The sequence below is a fragment of the Necator americanus genome, chromosome V (genome assembly GCF_031761385.1).
Source record: "Necator americanus strain Aroian chromosome V, whole genome shotgun sequence".
Classification (NCBI taxonomy): Eukaryota; Metazoa; Nematoda; class Chromadorea; order Rhabditida; family Ancylostomatidae; genus Necator; species Necator americanus.
In genome coordinates this window covers 21,531,314-21,552,531 of record NC_087375.1, presented here as the reverse complement: position 1 = coordinate 21,552,531, position 21,218 = coordinate 21,531,314, and the positions used below count along the sequence as shown (strand labels likewise).

At 44.6% G+C, this 21,218-nt stretch overlaps 9 protein-coding genes across 11 annotated transcripts; 2 read left to right on the top strand and 7 right to left on the bottom strand.

Moving 5' to 3' along the window:
* Positions 1-42: 42 nt before the first annotated feature.
* RB195_014739 (uncharacterized protein) lies at positions 43-903 on the bottom strand (the record flags this gene model as incomplete). The annotated part of the gene is made up of 1 exon (XM_064205131.1): positions 43-903. One exon carries the CDS (start codon positions 901-903, stop codon positions 43-45), a length of 861 nt encoding a protein of 286 aa, XP_064061012.1.
* A 228-nt stretch (positions 904-1,131) lies between these two features.
* RB195_014738 (uncharacterized protein) lies at positions 1,132-1,758 on the bottom strand (the record flags this gene model as incomplete). The annotated part of the gene is made up of 3 exons (XM_064205130.1): positions 1,132-1,414; positions 1,472-1,599; positions 1,660-1,758. The coding sequence occupies 3 exons, from the start codon at positions 1,756-1,758 to the stop codon at positions 1,132-1,134; spliced, it is 510 nt and encodes a 169-aa protein (XP_064061011.1).
* Positions 1,759-1,928: 170 nt separating this feature from the next.
* RB195_014737 (uncharacterized protein) lies at positions 1,929-2,354 on the bottom strand (the record flags this gene model as incomplete). Its single annotated transcript, XM_064205129.1, has 1 exon — positions 1,929-2,354. One exon carries the CDS (start codon positions 2,352-2,354, stop codon positions 1,929-1,931), a length of 426 nt encoding a protein of 141 aa, XP_064061010.1.
* A 460-nt stretch (positions 2,355-2,814) lies between these two features.
* Positions 2,815-9,365, top strand: RB195_014736 (uncharacterized protein; the record flags this gene model as incomplete). Of its 2 annotated transcripts, none has more annotated exons than XM_064205127.1 (11): positions 2,815-2,910; positions 3,199-3,360; positions 4,510-4,556; positions 4,622-4,800; positions 4,857-5,002; positions 5,463-5,569; positions 5,691-5,790; positions 6,600-6,718; positions 8,895-9,030; positions 9,093-9,159; positions 9,214-9,365. In XM_064205127.1, 11 exons carry the CDS (start codon positions 2,815-2,817, stop codon positions 9,363-9,365), a joined length of 1,311 nt encoding a protein of 436 aa, XP_064061008.1. The 2 variants fall into 2 exon arrangements, with proteins under 2 accessions (XP_064061008.1, XP_064061009.1); XM_064205128.1 differs by having other exon boundaries at positions 5,463-5,659.
* Positions 9,366-10,242: 877 nt separating this feature from the next.
* On the bottom strand, positions 10,243-10,884 carry RB195_014735 (uncharacterized protein; the record flags this gene model as incomplete). The annotated part of the gene is made up of 1 exon (XM_064205126.1): positions 10,243-10,884. One exon carries the CDS (start codon positions 10,882-10,884, stop codon positions 10,243-10,245), a length of 642 nt encoding a protein of 213 aa, XP_064061007.1.
* A 489-nt stretch (positions 10,885-11,373) lies between these two features.
* On the bottom strand, positions 11,374-11,916 carry RB195_014734 (uncharacterized protein; the record flags this gene model as incomplete). Its single annotated transcript, XM_064205125.1, has 1 exon — positions 11,374-11,916. The coding sequence occupies one exon, from the start codon at positions 11,914-11,916 to the stop codon at positions 11,374-11,376; it is 543 nt and encodes a 180-aa protein (XP_064061006.1).
* Positions 11,917-12,308: 392 nt separating this feature from the next.
* Positions 12,309-12,706, bottom strand: RB195_014733 (uncharacterized protein; the record flags this gene model as incomplete). Its single annotated transcript, XM_064205124.1, has 2 exons — positions 12,309-12,541; positions 12,625-12,706. The coding sequence occupies 2 exons, from the start codon at positions 12,704-12,706 to the stop codon at positions 12,309-12,311; spliced, it is 315 nt and encodes a 104-aa protein (XP_064061005.1).
* A 606-nt stretch (positions 12,707-13,312) lies between these two features.
* Positions 13,313-15,613, top strand: RB195_014732 (uncharacterized protein; the record flags this gene model as incomplete). 2 transcript variants are annotated; one of them, XM_064205123.1, is made up of 4 exons in its annotated part: positions 13,313-13,410; positions 13,469-13,664; positions 13,911-14,535; positions 15,474-15,613. In XM_064205123.1, the coding sequence occupies 4 exons, from the start codon at positions 13,313-13,315 to the stop codon at positions 15,611-15,613; spliced, it is 1,059 nt and encodes a 352-aa protein (XP_064061004.1). The 2 variants fall into 2 exon arrangements, with proteins under 2 accessions (XP_064061004.1, XP_013291417.2); XM_013435963.2 differs by lacking the exons at positions 13,313-13,410; positions 15,474-15,613 and adding an exon at positions 14,654-14,779 and having other exon boundaries at positions 13,503-13,832; positions 13,911-14,465.
* A 149-nt stretch (positions 15,614-15,762) lies between these two features.
* On the bottom strand, positions 15,763-18,875 carry RB195_014731 (uncharacterized protein; the record flags this gene model as incomplete). The annotated part of the gene is made up of 10 exons (XM_064205122.1): positions 15,763-15,837; positions 15,945-16,031; positions 16,091-16,174; positions 16,555-16,645; positions 16,702-16,850; positions 16,910-17,039; positions 17,444-17,535; positions 18,534-18,617; positions 18,673-18,792; positions 18,843-18,875. The coding sequence occupies 10 exons, from the start codon at positions 18,873-18,875 to the stop codon at positions 15,763-15,765; spliced, it is 945 nt and encodes a 314-aa protein (XP_064061003.1).
* Positions 18,876-21,218: the final 2,343 nt, after the last annotated feature.

Below are 21,218 nucleotides of genomic sequence, written 5' to 3'. Positions count from 1 at the left end.
GTGGGTAGTAAGTAGCTTCCTAGACGTGGCCGCGGTGTCTGCCTACGTTTCCGCTGCGTAACAGAGCGCTAGAAGAATTGTCGAGTCGAACAGATAGGCACGAAGATCTTGGTCCGTCAGTTGGTCCGTAGCTTCCCCGACGGCTGCGAATGCTGCCCATGCTGCTCTTATTCTTCTATTCAGTTCTTCCTTCAAGTCGTTTTCCATGTTCATAGAAAGTCCGAGGTATACGTATGACGAAGTTTTCACGATTTGGGAGCCTTCAAGTTGTACTCCTCCGTCCTCGCAGTAGGCGTTCTTCATGAACTGTGTCTTCTTTCTGTTCATTCGCAGTCCTATTCTCCTCCCTGCTTCGTTCAATTCGTTGAGCATCGTTTCTGCTTCATTGGTACTGCTCGAAAAGAGACCGATGTTGTCCGCGAAACGAAGGTTCGAGAGAAATCTTCCATCAACACGTATGTCCCTTTCTTCCCAGGAAAGTGATTTCATTATCCATTGCAATGCAGCCGTGAACAGCTTCGACGATATAGCATCGCCTTGTCGTACCCCCTTTCCAATGAGTAAGTTGAGGGAGTGGTTGAAAAGCTGCATCTTTGTGGTACATCGATCGTAGCAGTTGGCTAATGTCCTCACATACGACGCGTCCACACCTTGGTCGACCAGCGCTGACAGTATTGCATTCGTTTCTACGCTGTCAAAGGCTTTCTCATAATCGACGAAGGTTAGAACAATGGGCAGGCGATATTCCCGGCAAACCTCATTGACCCTCGACACGGTCTGGATGTGGTCCAAGCAGCTGAATCCCTGACGGAATCCAGCTTGTTCTTGAGGCTGGGCTTCATCCAGCGTCCTGAATATGCGCGTGAGGATGATCTTGGTGAATACTTTGTATAACACAAGCATATCGGACGGTAGTTCCGAATGTCCTCTCTGTCACCTTCCTCACGAATAAGAATGGTTCGCGAGGTCTTCCACTGCTCTTGGGTGCTTTCTCTTTGAAGCTAAGACGTCATGTGCGCTGCTAAGAATACACGAAGTGGATGGCCACCAGCTCGAAGAAGGTGTGTTGATATTAAATCAAGTCCGGGGGCTGTGCCAAGCCCCGGACATGATTTAATATCAACAGAGCTTCTACGGACATGATTTCATGCTCTTGATAGCGATTCGTACTTCCGAAGGGAGAATCCGTGGTGGAACTTCACCAGTGGGGATGATCGGGTTTGACACAGGAGTTGATGAACGGAAAAGGTTCGAGTAGAACCTCTCTGTAATGATTTCCATCTCACGACGAGAAGACGTGCGAATCCCGTCTTCGCTCGGAAAGGCTGCTGGCGGAATATTATATTCGCGGACATCCATGCGGCACTTCTTCAGACTCGTTCTTCTTTGTGCTTCTTCCAGAATCTTCTTCTGCCTGTATTTCAGAAGATCCTGCTGCAACGCTTTCCTGCAGCTAGTGTTTGTTACTAACCGCTCAGTGTGCGATGCATTCGGATCAAACCCCAAAGCCCTTCTTCTTTTCAACAATTCCTTGATGGTCTTTGAAATTCGATCCAAGTTTGCGCGGCTTCGAGGCACGCTCAGCACATGCTCGTAATCCTATGAGGAGAACCTCGTAGTCCACGATTGGGTCTTCCTCGATGCGATGCGATGCGATACGATGCGCCTTTCAACTTGAGACAAGGAGTCCTCGAGTACGCAGTCGTCGTGGACGACTTCTTTTCTCCTTCTTTGCCGATACCAGATGTTCTTTTCCATCGTGTGGCTAAGTCGTATTTTCGCAAGAAGGAGACGGTGATCAGAACCACTACAAAAGGGTGGTACTACTGAAACGTCAAGTAGACACCACCTCCGTTGGTGAGTATGTGGTCGATCTCCGCACGAGTCGCGCCATTGGGCGATTCCCATGTCCACCGACGATGATCTTTTCATGAAAAGAGAGTCCCCATGAAAGAGGCGGACATCCCGGCGAGACAATTGCCATTTTCATTCCGGTCCTCTAGTCTAAATCTTTCGATCGTGTATTCCACTTCTGTAGCCATTCCTAGTTTTGCGTTGAAGTCTCCGACAACGAATTTGTAGAAGGACTTCTCGTTGCGGATCACTTCCTCCATCTCCTCGCTAAACGCTTCCAATTCGGAATTTTCATCAGCTGCTGATGTTGGTGAGTAGCAGTTGATGATACTGATGGGTTTTTGGCGTAGAGGACGGAGGAGAAGAATGCCCAGACGAGATGGCAGGATCTGGTGAGAATCGGCAAGATGGACGACAGATGGGTGCACAGCAAAACCGACACTGCCTACATTTCGCGACGGAACCTTCTCTCCACGAATGACGAGTGTACCGTCATTCATCTGTCGTATACCGCTCCTTCTACAGTTGGTCTCCTGTAGGGAAATCACGTGAAATTTGATACGCTCTCCAGCTCCGAGAAGGGCATGCAGGTCAGCGTCTGTGGACACTGTTCTCGTGTTGTAAGTACACAGTCTGAGACAGTTCGTCAGCGAGTCGGTCGTCCGTCGCCCTGGTCCAGAATCAAAGACGTCCTGAGCCACCTGAGATTTTATCGCCTCTCACCGGTCGCCATACCGTCCGACGTCTGAGACGTGTGCAGGGGCAGTGAATATGCTGGAGTGGCAAAAAGACTTTTCCCCAAACTAAGCAGCCCTGCCACGGCGAGCTTGGCTTTCACCACCGGTCGTCGCCCAACCTATATGGATCAGGAGCCACCTTGCGACATTTTGTCAGGACGGTGAACCTTAGCAGTGGTTTACTCTTAGCTAGGCTTCCGATTCCGAGAAGTCAGAATTTCGGATGTGTCGAACTCCTTGGGAGATCCTGCCGGAAAACGAACCTCCGCTGTGCATCGCTGTTCCACGCCCAGAGTCACCTCCACCCCACTATGAGGCGGTAAACCATTGTGGAGGAGCATATCTATAGTCGGGTCTAAACAAAATGAAGCATGGTGCAGTTGCGTAGGCGGATGCGCTCTGCGTGTCCAAGAAGGCGGTTGCATAAGGGAACCATCGCGAATTGCAGTAAGTGTCCCCCTGCCGCTAAGCTTCGCCGCGCAGCTTCGAGCGCAGGCGCTTACACAACTGCACTGTTTCGAGTGCCTCATGTGGTTTTGACTCTCCTACATGTTGGAAAGTAATATTCTCGTCGTCGTCATCAACTTCTCAATAGTTTTTTTTTTAGAATATGAAGGGAGAAATTTGCTCTACAGATGTGTTACCTCCAAAATACAAATTACTTTTCGACATTGGCGATGGCAGTGATGATACACCAGCAGAAATTCAACGATTGCACGAGGTTACTGTAGTTTCCAATGATCGTGTCACTGCTGAGGATCATTTCCAGGTATTCCTTCGAGATTTTTCATTTGCTTACAAGATGTGACCGCATTTATACTTCAAACAACGGTTTCGCGGCTACAGTGCGTACAGGGCGAAAGTCAGTAAAGTCGTCGTGTGAGATCGTCACCTGATTATTTTTATAATCACATGCATGCAGTGAAAAAGCGCTCTTTGTATGCTCTTTACGGGATATTTTCACGCATGAAAAGCTTTTAGTCATTTCGAAAAAAGCGGTGCAGGGAATGGAAATACTAGAAGAAAAATAATCGCATCTCAAATAATGTGCTATAATAACGGAGATTTAGAGAAATCTGTTCCCATTCATTCTAATTTTTGGTAAAGTTTAATGAAAATGTTTGCCATAGAGCAGCGATGGAAAAAAGTCGATAGCTTGATCGAACCGGGGGCGGTCGTTAGATATCCGCAGCCGATTATCTGCAGCCGAAGTGCCTGCAGTAGAGAGATATCTTAGTCCACTTGTGATCACTAAGCCACGCCCACCTATCACCACGTCACTGAGGTCATGTGCAGTGTTTGTTTTGAGAACCTGGTTTTTGAAAGATATAGATTTGTGATTGAAAAAAAAATTGTATAGAAGATATAGATGCATATTTGTATTTATAGATACTATTAAATCCATGTAAGATACTGCAGTAGTTTGTAAACGTTTCGAGGTTTGTTTTACACAGATAAAACACTATTACTTTCTATTTCTTGGAGTTCGTGTGCAATCGTTCGATGTACCTCTATACGTGTCCTCCCTCTATCCTTTATCTATATGCGTAAGCTCCTGCGAGACATGTTTCGCACCTTATTAGACGATGAGGAAGATGGACGATGTGATGGGCGGGGCGTAATTCGAACGCAGCGCAATGCTCTGCTGACGCTATCTGCTGCGCAGAGCAATTAACGATAGCCGTTGCCCGTGGTTTTCGCCTAAGGATAGGTTGTCGCGGTGATTACGGGTACCTAACGACACGCACCCCGTCGAACCTGGCCGAAATATTTGATTAATTGTGAAGATTTGGGAATGAAGAGTATAGATGAGAGCAACAGTTGGTTACAGGACTTGAGAACGTATTTATCAGAGTTTATTTTAATGTGACAGTTCAGAAGAAGTATAAACATAGCATAATTCCTACATCATGTTTAGGACACCCGATTAGTGTCTTTTCATGCCGAAGAATTTCTTCAAACACAGTAAGTAGCTTCATTCTTCGGAATTGTCAAAAAGCAAACTTTTAGGGATTGTTTGAAAGTTCCAGAAATGTCTCTCTTCACTACGAACCTGGAGATGTGCTTATGGTCCAACCTTGCAATCTCAGTGAATCCATTGAAATCGCTCTGGATGCGTTGAAATATCCGAATACCCTGTTGGATCGTCCTTTTTACCTCTCGCCATCGGATAAGTTCGTCAAGTTGCCGCCAAAATGCTTGATAGGAGGTTATTTATTTGTTTTCTGCACTCTTATGAGGTTTTCTAGTGAGCTTGCATTTCAGTGAGGCCAACCCTGCGCAATTGTTTTAAACGGCTTTTCGACCTTCAAGTGATTCCACGTAAATCATTTTTCCAAATGTTGGCTTCTATTTCTACCTGTGTCTCCGAGAAAGAGAAGCTTCTCGAGTTTGTGAGCCCGCATGCCCTGGTTTGTATAAAGTTACATTTCGTTCGGACTTCATTGCAGTGAGATCTGATCCCGAAGCGGTTTTGTTTTCAAAAGACTACTTTATAAGCTAAAAACAGAGCTAGCACATGCGTTACGGATGTTTATTGGACTCTACAAGTGAAAATTTACACTAATTAGTATGACGTTTATAACTTATTACAAATTGTTTAAATGCCGTGACTTTTAGTTGGTATATCCTCAAATCTCTAAGAGTAACTTTCGTTGTCATGATGAATCCGTTTATTAAGGAGACTGAACGTTTTCAGTTATCTATCATTCAGCTACCAATTATCCTTTATGAGACCCAACTTTTTTTTAGCGATCAGTTTTCCCAGATGTGAACTCTTGCGCTTCGAATTGGATCCAGTGTCTGTGTTGTGGATAGAATCAACGGTTTTTTTAAAGGATGAACAATCATTTTCAAAATTGGTTGTTCTAGGACGATTTTTTGGACTACACGACGAGATGTCGGAGAACTACTGCAGAAGTTCTGCGCGACTTTCCTGAAACTTCATCGAATATCCCACCTGAACGCCTCTTTGACTTGTTCACAACTATACGAGCGCGAGCTTTCAGCATTTGTTCCGCACCATCAACGAAAAATATTGAAATCCTTGTTGCAAAGGTAACAGTATGGTTTAGAAAGAAGTTACTTGTCTTGTTTAAGCAGAGTATTTGTGTTCTATGTGGAATATCGATCGCGAATGTTGGATCCGAGACGAGGTCTGTGCAGTTCTTTCATTGCAAGACTAGCTCCTGGTGATAAAGTATGTGTTTCATACTCTTAAAACTTCTTGACTTCTACAACATTCATAACTTTGCGACGAAAGAAGTACTCTCAGAAAATTGAAGAATTTTGGTCTAGCTGATCCTAACTTGTAGCGTTAGCTCATGGGTTTTGATTCCGCCAAGACTTATGACTTGTAACACTGTTAAAGTCAACTTGTACTTAGTACGACTGTTTTGCCCGTAAGGGATTACCACGAAATTGGCACAGTATAGAAACCTGATGGATTAGCGAAGGCACCCCTTCACTTTTGGAGGTTACCGAAAGGGTCCTTATCACTTATCTTATCATGGACGGTTGGCTAAGGGATCCTCATCGCTTGAGTTGCACCCCGTGAGCTAGACCTTCTTCAGCTGTGTAGGATCCGGCTCCTCTTTATCGCACCTATGCTGCTCGCCACGAACCAATGAATAGACTGCTGAGGGGACTGGGGGGGAGGGGTGTACAAAAGGGCGCGCCCTTATGTACTTCGTATGAACTTAAGCGCTTCTCACGTCGTTTCTTAGGAAGATTAGGGGAAACTGAGCGGGGCGACTCTCAAATTCGTAATCTGTATCTATATCTGTATATCTCGAGCTCTACGTTTTCCATCAGGTTTCCACACTACGTCAGTTTCGTGGTATGCTGCCTTTAAGCCAACTCATTCATGGGCTAGGTGCAAGAAAGGTCGCTGACCTCCCGAAATGAAAATATTGGGTCCAGTGCAGGTGTAAACACGTTCACAGAAGTATACACAAAGTTCCCCGAGTCTGAACTTTTCTAATTTTGAAGATTATTGGAAACTTATAGGTACTCGTTAGAATACGTAATGGAACCTTCAAATTTCCCAAGGAAGATAAACAAGTAATCTGTGTAGGACCAGGTACCGGAGTGGCACCATTTAGAAGTTACCTTTTATGGCGTAACAGGTAGGAACATCACAATTTTTTCTTTCTAGAAAATCAGTAGTTAACATTATTGATCGAAAGGATGCGTGGGGTAAAATATCGTTGGAGGGCGCTGTGACGCACCCAAATCAATTGTGACCGTATGGGGAGAATCGTGGCGGGAACTTCGACTGCCAGTAGTGAACCTGCACTCGGAGCGCGAAAAAGGTCACAGAGCACAATTGAGTAGCTGAGTCAGTCGGGGCCTTAAGACCTAAGCAATAGTCTTAGAGGATCCACGACGTGCAGGTTGAAGCCAATAAGTGAAAAGGAAGACAGAGTTGGAACTACTACTGTTTTAACTGTACCAAATCTTCTAAACAAGGGAAAAATGTAGTTGTAGGGGCCACTCAGTGGCGCCCTAATTCTGGAGGATCTGTCTTTTCCTCTTAGTAACTTGTCCATTAGTCCCGATCGCATGCTAGAGTAGCCCAGTGGTTCCCGCTTTCGCGTGGGACACGAAGAGCATCATAATTTTCTTTGAAGGACTTCGTCAAGAAATCAGACCATCGGGTTGGCAGTCTTCCTGTAGTGCGCTTAATATCGCGGGGAACCCAGTCGCTCACGGCTCTGCTCTAACGGTTGCCCTTAAAGCGCATCACGTGTCCGGCCCACCTTATTTTACTTTCCTTGGCGAACGCGGCGGTGTCTCTAATCTTTTAAAGTCTCTAATCGCTGACGTAGGAGTGAACTTCGAATCCCTTTTTTCACCTGCATAAAGCGGGTTGCTCCTAGCATCACCCTTTCAATTTCACGTTCTATGATGCTGATCGCATTTCCCTCCTGCTTGTGAAACGCACTCGTTTTTGAAGGGTAGGTCAAAGCAGGAAGAACGGTGGGGTTGAAGAGGTGAGCACGGAGCCGAGTGTTCTTAGTCTTCTCCAGTACATCCTCTATGCTCTTATGCGCTCCCCAAGCCGCTCGTCTCCTCCTGCCCAGCTCGGGAGTCAGGTCGTTCATCATGTTCAATTCCCTACCCAGATAGACGTAGCTGGTGCATTCGGATATGTTCGAGCGTGAACGGGGTATCCGAGACCCATCCGTTGCGCATGAATATTCTCTTTTGGAGATTCAACTGAAGACCGATGCATCCACATGTTTTGTCGAATTCAGTCAGCATTCGTTCCGCTTGGCTGATGCTAGGTGTTATCAGTTCGATGTCATCAGCAAAGCGCAAGTGATGTAGCTGCCGACCATCAACCTTCACTCCCATGTCGTCCCATTCCAACTTTCGCATTGCATTCTCGAGGGTGGCTGTGAATATTTTGGGTAAGATTGTATCACCCTGTCGGACCCTCCCCCCTCTTCACGTCAATGATGATATTAGTGTAGAATGGCGAAATTCCGGTCGCGAAGTTGCTGTACAACTCTAAAATAAGTACGCCACTGAGTGGCCAACTACGTTTTACTCCGAACAAGCTTACGAGAAATAACTAACCAAGTCATATCATGTGTTACTTCCAAAGAAAAAGAAGGAACCAAAAATGAATTCCACAGCAGTCCACGATCACTAAGCATGCATGCAATAACTTTTATTCACACATTTTCGATTTGTATTTGGAAGTTGGTGGCCCTAAATAAGGCCGTTGGATTATCTTCTATGAAGGCTGTTCACATTCGTCTGCTTCGCGACTTTAACCGGACTTCCGCAGTTGTGTCGCTCCTTCCACAGCAATCCACAATCAGCGAGCCATTCGCCGAATTCCTCCTTCGAATTCGATCCAAACTCCGGCCAGGTGGTAATCAGTAATCTGACTGAAGTCGCAAAGAATCAGCAAGTTAGAGGCATCCATTAAGCAAAGGGAATGATTTAACGACTAGAACGGCTAACGTGTTCTATGGACGTCTTTACGACTGTTATGCCCCATTGCCTTTTTCGCGCCCTGAGTGCAGGTACAATACAGGCACAGTCGAAGTTTCCCCCACGATTCTCTTCGTACGGTCACTCCAGACAGTTAGATTTGGGTGCATCAATGTCCCCCCACACGACATTTTACCCGATGCGCGGAAGCTTAGGACCATTTCCTATAGAATGAATGGCGTATGAGACCCGAAATGTACTGTTTTCTTGTGTCTTAAGAGTACAGTGTCGGTACGAATCTTAAAATAGTAAGATTTGTTCTGATCGTAGGTGTGAGTCCGTGAATAATAGTTCCAGGTGTGAAAATTCTGCCAGTTCCATACTGTTCTTCGGATGCCGCGGGAAAAAGCGGGATTTCTACTTTGAGCAAGAATGGGATCATTTGGCTAACACAAAGATTTATACTGCCTTTAGTCGTGATACGGATCGAAAGGCACGTTTTCTTCCTGCAAGTGTATCACATGTGAAGGGGCTACAAATTCATCCATTATTCAGATATACGTCCAACATCTGATTTTACAGCACGCAGATGAAGTGTGGGAGATTTTGGGTAAACAAGATGGTAGGTTGTAGGAGATTAATGTGCAGTGATGGTTACGCGAACATCCTTACCTAGGTCTGGTATTTGTCGCAGGAAGTTCTGGAAACATGCCAAAAGAGGTTGCCCTCGCAATCGATGCTGTAGCTGTCAAACATGGTTGCACCGAGGAATCTTTTCACACAAAATTGGAGAGTTGCGGACGTCTTCAATACGAGACGTGGTCGTAATAGCATAAGGGATAAGTATGATGTGTATTTGAATCCACGGATGCATAGTCAACCACATCTCGGTTTGCTACTGTTTACTTCTAATTACTCAGTTCGCATAGCTGTTGTTAAATATCGTGGATCCTCGCACGAGTAGAATGCTGAATAGTGAGCATTTTTAAATTCTTATTTATGTAAGTATGTGAATTTTCATTTTGTTACTTTGATGATACTGTTGCATTCTGCAGTTGAGAAAATTTTTGAGCTTCAGAGCTTCAATGTTGTGAGTGTACTTCGCAAAGATTAAATCACGTCTTAACGTAATTTGTGCAGTGTCAATCCGAATTGGCGGTTAGAGATTTTGGATCGTGTGATGGATGATTCCAACTGCTCTGTCCACCGCACCGCTTCAAGCGCAGCAGCTTACGCAACTGTCCGTGCTTTATGTCGTTTTGACTCGACTATAGTAGAGCCAAAATGAAACAAAGCGCGCCACAGTTGCGTAAGCGGTTGCGCTCGATGCGGTGCGTTGGAGGCAGTGGTTGGAGTTCAGGGGGACCCCTACTGCAATTCGCGTTGGTCTCGATTAAAACCGCTTTCTTGACCGCGCTCCTTCCAGCGCAATTTTTTGGTGGGACAAACACAGATAGACGAACAGGAAATAGCATTTTTCCCATTTTGTCTCATTAAAAATTTGCGCTCGAAGGGGAACCTGTGACGTTCCATTGTCATCTAGGAACAGAATGTTGATTTCTTTGGCTTTTTTCTTCGTCGTTCTTCTCTAATTCGACCTATGCACCTGACTCCTCTTTTTTTACTGTATTATACGCATTAATCAGTATCTAAAAATATTTCATTGACGGGCACCAGTAATACCTCCATTTGTCCCGGTCGCACGCTAGTGTTGCCCACGGGCATCTCTTCTCGCGAGGGACTCGAAGAGCGTCGTACTTTTCTTTGAAATACTTCGTAAAAAGGTCTGACCATCGGGTCTGCGGTCTTTCTGCGGTGTGTGCGGTCTTTGATGTGGCGCGGCATACGGTTGCCTACGGCTCCGGTGTCCGGCCCACCTAATTTTGCTTTCCTTGGCATATGCGGCAGCATCTCTGATATTCTCTCGGTGACGTAGGAGTGAACTTCGAATCCCTTTTTTCACCTGCATAAAGCGGGTTGCTCCTAGCATCACCCTTTCAATTTCACGTTCTGTGATGCTGATCGCATTTCCCTCCTGCTTGTGAAACGCACTCGTTTCTGAAGGGTAGGTCAAAGCAGGAAGAACGGTGGGGTTGAAGAGGTGAGCACGGAGCCGAGTGTTCTTAGTCTTCTCCACTACATCCTCGATACTCTTATACGCTCCCCAAGCCGCTCGTCTCCTCCTGCCCAGCTCGGGGGTCAGGTCGTTCTTTATGTTCTTTTTCCGACCCGGATAAACGTAGCTGGTGCGTTCGGATATGGTTGTTCTGTTGAGCGTGAATGGGGCATCCGAGACCCATCCGTTGCGCATGAACATAGTCTTTTGAAGATTCAGCTGAAGACCCATCTTATTCACGTTTCATTAAATTCAGCCAGCATCCATTCCGCCTGATTGATGCCTGATGTTACAAGAACTGTGTCATCAACGAAACGAAGATGGTGTAAATGTCAACTTTCACTCCCATGTTATCCCATTCCAATCCTCGCATCGCGTTCTCGAGAGTGGCACTGAATATCTTGGGTGAAATTGAGTCACCCTGACGAATCTCTCTCTTCACGTCGATTATGACATCATTGTAGAATGGGGAAATTTTGCTCGTGAAGTTGCTAGACAGCTCACGAACTATTTTATGTATGGAGTAGGGCGCCTTGGTTGTTCAAGTATGTATGACAGCTTCGGTCTCAACTGTATCTTTCTTCAAAGCTTTCTTCAAGTCGATGAAAGTGAGACACAGCGGCATCTTGTACTCTTGCGATACTTCTATTATTTTGAAACCGTTTGAATGTGGTCAATCGTACTGAACCCTTTTCGAGACCCTGCTCGCATGGCCATCCTTCATTTTTCTGTTTCGGTGTTCTTTCTATCCTGTTTAGGATTACTTGTAGATGACAGACAGTAAACAGATTGGACAATGGTTGCCGATGCCTTATGGGTCTCCTTTCTCATACAACAGTACTTGAGATGTTCAGGCTTGATTCTGTCGGGAGCGGGTGAAGTACAATTCTTCACCGACATGATGGGATGTCTGACTTCGGAAGAGAGGACCTTTGGAATAACATGTCCATCTTTCCTCGGATGGTGAGGAGGCAAGTGGGCCTGGCTGTCGAAGAAATCTGAGTAGAAGTCATGAATGACCTTTTCAATCCCCCTTCTCGATGCCTCTGAAGTTCTGGATGTTCCATCTGAAGTCCGGAGAGCAGTCGTTGTTGTTTTACGACTGGGAAAGTTGGCGGGCGCAGCGAATGCTCTGTCCCGCCTCTGCAGCTTCAGCCAACACTTCTGCTCTTCGCTCTTGGTGATTATGAAACTCTTCGCTCTACTCGTACAGTCGTGAAGATGTTCTACAAGCCGTTCATATTCGTCGTCGATGTTGTCCATGACGGTAAATTCCCAAAAGCCGACAAGCGAAGCGAAGAGCTCCCAGTTGATGATGATTTTGGGAGTTCGCTTAGTAAACTTCGCGGCTTTTTCTTTTTTCGGGTGAAAGAAAATCTTCCTCGAAAAAGGCGATGGTCCGATCCCGTATAGAACTCTGGCACAACAGCGACATCCGTCAGGCAGGACTTTTTACTGACAATGATGTGGTCCATTTCATTACGGTACCCTCCACCAGGTGAATCCCACGTCCAGCGTAGAGAGGAGGCTTCTGGAATTGCGAGTATCCATGGATGGTTTTAGAGCAGGCCGTGGATCCCGATGTGAAATTCCCCAGAGCCATCAGGCGTTCTTCTTGGGCCAATTTTGGCGTTGAAATCACCACTTATGACCTTTTAGAAGGCATGATCTTCTAGAAGCTTCTCTAGGTCCATATAGAAGGCTTCGACTTCTTCTTCGTAGCTTGATGTTGGAACGTAAACGAAGAAGATAGTCAAAGCTAGCATTGAACCACATCTTCTTATCGGCAGAGGTCCGATTCGTGTTTGTTCGAAAGAGTCGATGTTCTTTGCCATACTCGTGTTGACGAGGACGCCAACTCCACCAACACCTCTGCTGTCGCATGTTTCTAAGAACAGTTCTTCTCCAGTTTCATAAACGGCGTTGAGAGGGTGGCGTCGTCTCGCCTCGGTCAGTCCGATGAGGTATTACTTTTCTTCCTGGTCAGCATCATCAGGTCTTCGATGACCACTTTCGATGCAAGCGTACGTGCGTTATAAGTACAGATCGTCATTTTAGTCCTTTTCCATTTCGGTAGCCTATATGACTCCTCTAACCCCGTCTTCCTTGGCGCTACTGTACCAGACTTTCCTCCGGAATCAGGAGACCCTTTTCTATTACTGTGTTTTGAAAATTAAAAACCCATGGGCAGGTTGCAAGGTTCTAGTCGCATGAGTTTTGGGAGAAGGAATAGAACCGAATAAAATAGATATATTTTAATACCAATAGGAGGCTAATCGCGAACCAAAAGCGACCTTGTGCTTGCCCAGAGACGCAGGTATATTCAGGGGATGGACTCCCTGTTTCTGCTGAGCCAGGACTGACTCATGACATCCTTGTATCCCGCACGTCGGTCCGGCCAAAAGCCTGCAATCAAGTGACTGGGAGGTGCAAGGGAGGCGGTTTGGAGTTGCCTCCAACAAATAAGCTCCACATGTCCACTCCGGGAGAACGGAAGTTCTCAAAAAACTCATGGGACTAGAGGCTTGCAACCTGCCCATGGGTTTTAAAATTTTTATGCAAAAATCAGTAATAGAAAAGAGTCTCCTGATTCCGGAGGAAAGCCTGGTACGGTAGCGCCAGGTAGGACGGGATTGCAGGAGTCATGTAGGCTACCGAAATGGAAAGGACTAGGTTGGCGATCTGTACTTATAACGCACGTACGCTTGCATCGGAAGCGGCCATCGAAGATCTGATGATGCAAGCCAAGAAGATCAAGTACACGAATAACGGTAGTAACACGAGTATGGTAAAGAACATCGATTATTTCGAACAGCTATGATACTACGACCCGAATCGGACGTCTGCGGATGAGAAGATGTGGTCCAACACCAGCTTTGACTATCTTCGTCGCTTACGCTCCAACATCAAGCTACGAAGAAGGAGTCGAAGCTTTCTATGTGGACCTGGAGAAGTTCTACCGAGAAGATCATGCCTTCTACAAGGTCATAATTGGCGATTTCAACGCTAAAGTTGGCCCAAGAAGAACCCCGGAGGAACTTCACATCGGGACCCACGGCATACAATGGAATGACCAGGGAGAGAGGCTCTCCGAGTTCATCATGACGACTAAGACCATCCATAGGAAATTCCGCAATTCCAGAAGCCCTCCTCTCTACGCTGGACGTGGGAGTCACCCGGTGGAGGGTTCCGTAATGAAATAGACCGCATCATCGTCAATAAAAGGTTCTACCTGACGGACGTCGCTGTTGTATCAGAGTTCTATACGGGATCGGACCATCGACTCCTCCGAGGAAGATTTTCCTTCACAAGGTAGAGCAGAGAAAGCCGTCAAGTTCAGAGAGAGAAATCCCAGGACTATCATCAACTGGGATCTCTTTGCTACGCTAGCCGGCTTTTGGGAAGATTCCGCAATGGACAACATCGACGAGGAATATGACCGGCCTGTTGAACACCTTCACGACTGCGCGAAGAAGGCTGAGAGTTTTGAAACCACCAAGAGACGCCTGTCTCTTGAAACTCTTGAACTGATACGCCAGCGTGGAGCAGCACGAGCCGCAGGGAACCAAGAACTCACGTCCGAGCTCGCAAACCTTTGCAGAGAGGCGATAAAGGAAGACCTTAAAGAGAGAAGAACAGAAGTGCTGGCTGAAGCTGCAGAGGCGGGGAAAAGCATCCGCTGTGCCCGTCGAGACTTCGCCAGTCGCAAGACGAGGATGAATGCTCTCCGGAACCCGAAGAGAACAACTTTCCATTGCTTAGGAATCTTGCATTCCGGCAGAAAACAAGTGAGGAGCCTTGCCGGTGTCTTGGTGAGACTTTTGACTGGGGATAGGTTCTTCAGATGTGCATTTTCAGATGTTCGTCGTCCCCATTTCATAGGTATCTGGCGCAGGCCCACCGATCCGATGACGTGGAACCCGTCGCACACCCTTTTACCTCTCTACAACTCCGGCGCACCAATTCGATGCTTCTGGACCTGTCGGAACCCATTTTACAGCTATCTGACGCTGGGACACCAATGCGACGCCGAGGCACCCGTCATACCTCCTTTTACACCTATCTGGTGCCGGCTCACCAATCCGAAGCTGCGGGATCCGTCGGAACCATTTTCACATCTATCTGACGTCGGCGCACCAGCACCAGTTCGACGCTTTTTGTTTCGCCGCATCCCCTCTTTGGAATTTCGCTTCACAAACACACACAACACACACATACACACATATACACACAACACACAGCACACACATGCACGTGACAGAGTAAGCCCGTTATTATATACCATGTTCACGATGAGCGGCTGCACGAATTTCACTGGCCTGTCTAGGTAAAGCTGCTGGCATTGTGAAAGTTACAGTCCTTACAATAACTCCGAAATTGCAAATTGTTTACGAGTGCATTGCGCTTCAACATTCAAGACTGATAAAATGATCTGTATTTGTGAAAAAGGCGGTGGTGCCTAATTTAAAGAATTAACGCTGTCCATTATGAACGTACATAGTCATATGGGAATGTAGCAAGTTAACATAATATGCAGTGTACTCAGGTCAAGTCTTGTCATGTTCATCATGTTATTGTCTACTGAAAAAATTGTGAAAAGCCAATGTAATACGATTGTTGTTGTTGAACGTTGACAAACGTTGTTAAAACGCAAATTGTTTTATTGTGTCAAGAAAGTGCTGAGTACCGGCCTGCTCTTTTCAATTAGATTCCGTCAGAAGAGTATCACTTCGATGGTGCCGATGTTTAGGTTCTGAGCTATGGTCCAGATCCGCTTAAATAATAAATTTGACTAAAATTTTTCAATGTTTTCATTTCAGACGGATGCGGATTATATGATGAGAATATTTCACGTACTGCTAATGGTTCCGCAGAATATGATGGAAATCCGCATCGCTCTACTTTGGCACCTCTTGAAGACTGCTTTAAAAAGCACTTTACAACAACAGAAATGACATAGTATCTTGAGACAGGCATTTACACCAATATGATAGTTCTACGCTTAAAGCAGTAGGATAATTGTAAGTGGTTTTTACTATCCTCTTTATTCAAAATCAATGCGAATTTTTGGAGATCAGTGCTTGTATTTTTGGTCGAACTTAGGTATTTCTAATGTAATGAATGTGCGCTGATCACAGTACTCAGTTCCTGTATAATGTTGTCGGCCATGATTTCGTTAGCTAGCTGAAAGATATAGTTGATGAAATCAAAAAATTGGAAAAAAAAACAACGAACGAAAAATTAACAACACAAACCAACAACAGCAAAATTGAAAATTAAACAACATTTACCTGTTCAAGTTTTTGCTTAGCGTTCAGTCTCCCATATTTTTTAATTTGTTGTTCGTTAGCACTGCCTTGTTGATCCGACTGTATTTCCTTGAACATTTATCGCATAAATGAAACGCTTGGCTAATGAGGTCATGAAAGGTACTTGCCTTGGTGAATAAACGAGTTAGTTTGAGCATTTCTTCTACTTGCTCGCAGTTGGAGTGTTCAACACCAGAAAACTTACGAATATTCTGGAAAATGGTGGGAGAGATGAACCTCAAATGGGATTGTTCATGGTTGCTTCAAAACAATGTCAAAGATAGCAAATGTGAAGAACATAATCGTATCATGACCGCTCCGTTTCTATATTATATACTCTGAACTCTGCGTCGAAGTCGATCCCACTTCAGACACACCAAATATACGTCTACATCGCAGGCGGAAATCTCTCCCTATTTAAGGAAGGAGCGATAGAGAGTTCAAGTAATAGGAGAGATTAAAATGAGTGAGAGATTAAGTGAGTGTCAAGAAGTGACACCGTGTATTGCGCTCAATCGTTCGAATACATTCTGTGCTACTATGGATTAGGCGGTATGTCTCGAAGTAGGATTTTACCTAAGAATCTACATACCATCCCATCTAGCCAAGTTTTTTGATTCAGACGAGATAACATCTTTTGCTCTCTAATGGCGAGTTTGTAAGCGCAGTTCAAAGAGTAGTACCTAAAACATCTATAGACATATATCTGCACTCTTTACTAGCAGAAGATCCAGCACACCGTAATCCTAAACCGTGCACAGTCGACACAAGACTTGGTCGGACCAGATGACCCATATTACTTGTGGTTTGACGAGCTTCAGCAGTTGGTGCGCACAGGCGAGGGTTCACTGCCAACGGATTTATTGATCGAAATGCGTCCAGCATCACCTAAACTTGCAAAAACAAAATTAGTTTTTTCCCCAACAGTTGCGTAAAAGAACACTAACATTTCCTTTAACGCTCTGTATAGGATCCACCACTAAGGCTACAGCTCTCGGATGAAGCGCTTCGAACGACTGTTGTGTGCTGACATCGACACTCGATAACCAACAACCAAATCCAGGGTGAGAGTGGTACCTTGAGTTGCTAGATCCACATCGGGCCATTTCAGATATATAAGAATCTACGGTTTCGACAAACACAAAACTAAGGCTGCAGCTACATTTCACCGCTGTTGGAGCTGCTGTTTCTGATTGGGGTGGAGCGATCGTGGTTATCGCCACGATTGCCCTGGCCACCTCAATACCCATCAGAGATAGCAAATGCGTAAAAGGATAGATATCCTAGGTGTTTAATAGAGTGTGAAGAAGTAAGTTTGTTTTGTAAGCAACGGAAATTCATACAAAGATATCGCTGTGGAATGTGCTTAATGGAATTCGGACATGTGTCCAATGGAGTGCCCCATATTCTCTGATCTCTTTATCAACACACTCAAACTATGAAAAAGAAAGAAAGTAGTTGTCATGTTATTGTCAAATTACCATCCTACTACCATTTCCGAGCGCCCGGTCTGCTTCAACAGTTCCATGTGTTTCGTCTGATAAACTGGGTCGACGGATTCCACAGTGACGCTCTGTAACACACAACTTTAGCAGAAATCTTGTCGAGTAGAATTGGGGACAGTGGTTCGAGCAAAGATTTTGATTCACGTAGTGAAAGGCGATGACGCGCAGGAAAAACACATTGTTGTGAAAAAACGAAGGTAAGCCTAAAAAATGATCTTGGTTTTGCTCTGGATTGGAAACAGAGATTGTCGTCGATGTCACTATCATCATGCTATATAATAACGCGCCTAATCGGTATGTGTCTTTGTGTATATGTATGTATGCGTAAATGCATGTGCGATGTTGCAAAAATTCAGATCAGCGCAGTTGGCGTAAAATACCGCACAATAATTCCGAGCGAATTTGTGCTGAAGACGTTCACGTCATTGCTTGTTAGCACATCATTCTGTTCCAATTATTGGGGGAAAAAAGCTCAAGTTTCGAGGGTTTTGAAACTGTAGCGGTATCTGAGAAACGTATATGAAGGGTCAAGTTTGCGAATTCTTCAAATGCCATACTGATCCACTTAGGTATTTGTGAAACCGGAGCTGTGAAATATTTCATCAACGCTTGAATTTCCAAAAAGGAACGAGGAAAGCATTGTTGGAGAAAGAACTACATGATTCTGTAGCAAAAATTTACAGGAAGTGCAGCGTTTTTTTTTTTATTTTTGTTGATCAGTGAAGGCCAATGAAGGAGCACAAGAAGTCTAAAGTTCAGATTTGTAGCACCGTGGGCGATGACGATTAAATATACTCTGATATATATTGATTGCAGCCGTCAGGTTTCCTGTTTGGTGTTGTCGATTGCTTAGAAGCCAACAACAGCCGGAAATTAGATCGTTATCATCATCGACAATTGTGTCTAGCATCACTTCCAAAAATTGCATGAGATAGAAGCGTGGGGATTTTCACAAGGGAAGGATAAAGTCACGTACACCCCAGCCATAATGTAGAAAGAAGTAGAGGATAAAAAAGTGACTGAGCAGAAATATTGGTTCATCGTCGTACGGTTGCTCATAACCCACTGTTCCACTCTGTGGCATTGCAAAGACGTCCACAACGTTTATGGTGTAGTCGTCCACAAAACTGCCTAACATAAGGCCCATAACCTGAAAGATCTCACGGGTCCATATTTCATTGTCTACTCCTCCGAATAGTTCCAACCTCCAACGGCACTCCACTTCTAGCATGCTTTAGCATTTTCAGTAATGCTAACGCCGATATGTGCACGGTCTCAGCAGAATCCGGATGAGTAGGGTCATCAGTTACCTCTCTGGCGCCCATCTGTAGAGCATGAATTCAAACATCTTCCGAGCAAGGACAACACGGTCTACCCCCATGGCCAATCCTCGAAGTAGACGATCCATTGAAGCTTCAAATTAGAAAATAAGCTCTAGCTACTACAACATTTCTTATATTGTCTTTTCATTGCTATCAATCTCTTATCTTGCTGAGAAATTGCGCGTTAACCTGTCTCGAGTATGAGCTGTTGGGTAGATCTTTCTTCCATTCATCGTACTCCACAAATTCATCACGGTCTACCCTGAGCTTATAAGCGTTTGGAATTCGCACCCGCTCGAAAACATATGTCGTTTTGTGAAGGCTGCACACATTGTGCGAACATTTACGACAAGCTAAAATAATGTTTTTTCGTTTGAATTTTTTTCTTTTCCATCTTTCAGTGTCTAATAGGTGGATTTCGTTTTCTGTTATTGCTTTGATTGGGTAAAGTGTACTTGGGCGGCCATTCAGTGGCGCCCTTATTTCTCGAAGTAAATAATCAAATCAATCGGGACCTAAAGCCTAAGCATTAGTCTTAGAAGATCTATGACATGTGAACTAAACAACAACGACTAAACTAGACATTTTACCCGCTTTGATTTATGTGTCCAATTAATTTGCTCTTTGATGCGAGAGGTGTATTTGCGTGCACAGTTGTATCATGTATCTTTTCACGTTTCTCTCGTCATCGTTTGCTCTACCTTCTGTCATCTTTTGTTGTCGCATGCGCAAGATCATGCGAATCATTGAATGCTTTGGAAGCTCACTCGTATGTCGTACCAAGTTTATACACTATGTACCCGTAAACGTTTACATATTATGTTTCTATGAACACAAGCAAAGATAATATGATAATAATGATGATGAGATATTAAATAAGCGCGCACTTTCTTTCATTCTACATCTTTTGTATCACTTCGTCCAGTTCAGTGCCGTCAAGGGGGCATACGTTGATGATGTCTTGCAAACTGGACACTAGTTGATCGAAACGCTACAATTAGGACAATACCATTTGTATGCAAAAAGAGACACAAAGAAGTATCCAAAAAAAAAACTAATCTGCAAATAGCTTCCATAACGTAGATAAGGGAATAAGCAGGTAGTAATAATAATAATAGTAGAAAATGTCTCAATGACCGCGACCTCTCGTGGTACGAACCTTTCTAAAACATAAAACGTTAAGAAGAAAAGAAGCAGCAGGTGTAAAAAGTAAGGTAAAATGTAGCTGGGGGACCACTCAGTGGCGCCTTTATTTCCCGACGCTCTAACTTACTTTTTTCTCTTAGTAACTTTAGTATACATGTCATAGATCTTTTAAGACAAATGCTTAGACCTCAAGGCGCCAATTGATTTGATTATTTACCTCGAGAAAGGGTACCGCTGAGTGCTCCCCAACCACACTTTACCATAAAAAGAATGAAAAACAAACCAAAAAAGATCTACTCATCCTGAACTAGTTTTTTTTTGAGAACACTCGAAAGAATATCAGAATTCGTTTCATCTATTCCTTCTTGGTAATCCCACGGAATCCACACTTTCTAACTTCGTCGATGGCTCCATTCTTTCTAAACTGAAACTCTCAACCTTCGAAAGAAACCTGCTCGATTATCTGGAATACGCTCTACTATTCGCAGTCTTAAAAAGAAGCAACAATTAGATACGACAGGACAGAATTTTTGTTGCTCAACTTCTGTCCACGACGGCTGGCTGCACGATTGCAAGATGTTCTTGATTTCCGAACGTGGTTTGCCACTTTACTCCAAGGAGCGTTAAACTTCAGACAAAGATTAGATTTATAGTGATCTTTGAGAGAAGGTGTTCGCGGCGCTCCAACCTACAAGATAAAATCTTTCTGTAGAGTTTGTGCGTCGACCAACTTCTTCAGCTAGACTGTGAAGCTAGTAATGAAAGCATTCCTGACATCTCACACCTCCGCAGCATATATGAACTATCTGCAATGACATGGTCGCTTGTATAACATCTAAGATGTAGACTGCTACACAACTTTGTCCACTCATTTCTCATTTTCTCCACGGATTATTGATTTCTATCAAAAATATTTGATTAACAAACTAGATGATGTGATCAAATCAATAATACCAATACAGTTATGATCCATAATACTAATCAATCGCCAGTGGGATCATTCGGTTTAGTGATCCATAAGAACTATGAGGGGACGTCACTGCGATCGAAACCGCCAACACCACAAAGCCACATCGAACGCAGCCACGTACATAATTTCACATTTCACCAAACCAAACTTCACGTAGTATTGATTGACTTTTTCTTGAGAAGGTGTAGAGAAGAGCTGGCGCTATTTTCTTCGCAAAATAGTCGCGCAAATAGACCTCAGAGCAAAAAAGGGCAAAAAGACGAGCACTGACTGAAGAAGTTGAGTCCCAAATGTGCGGCTCTACTCACACTTG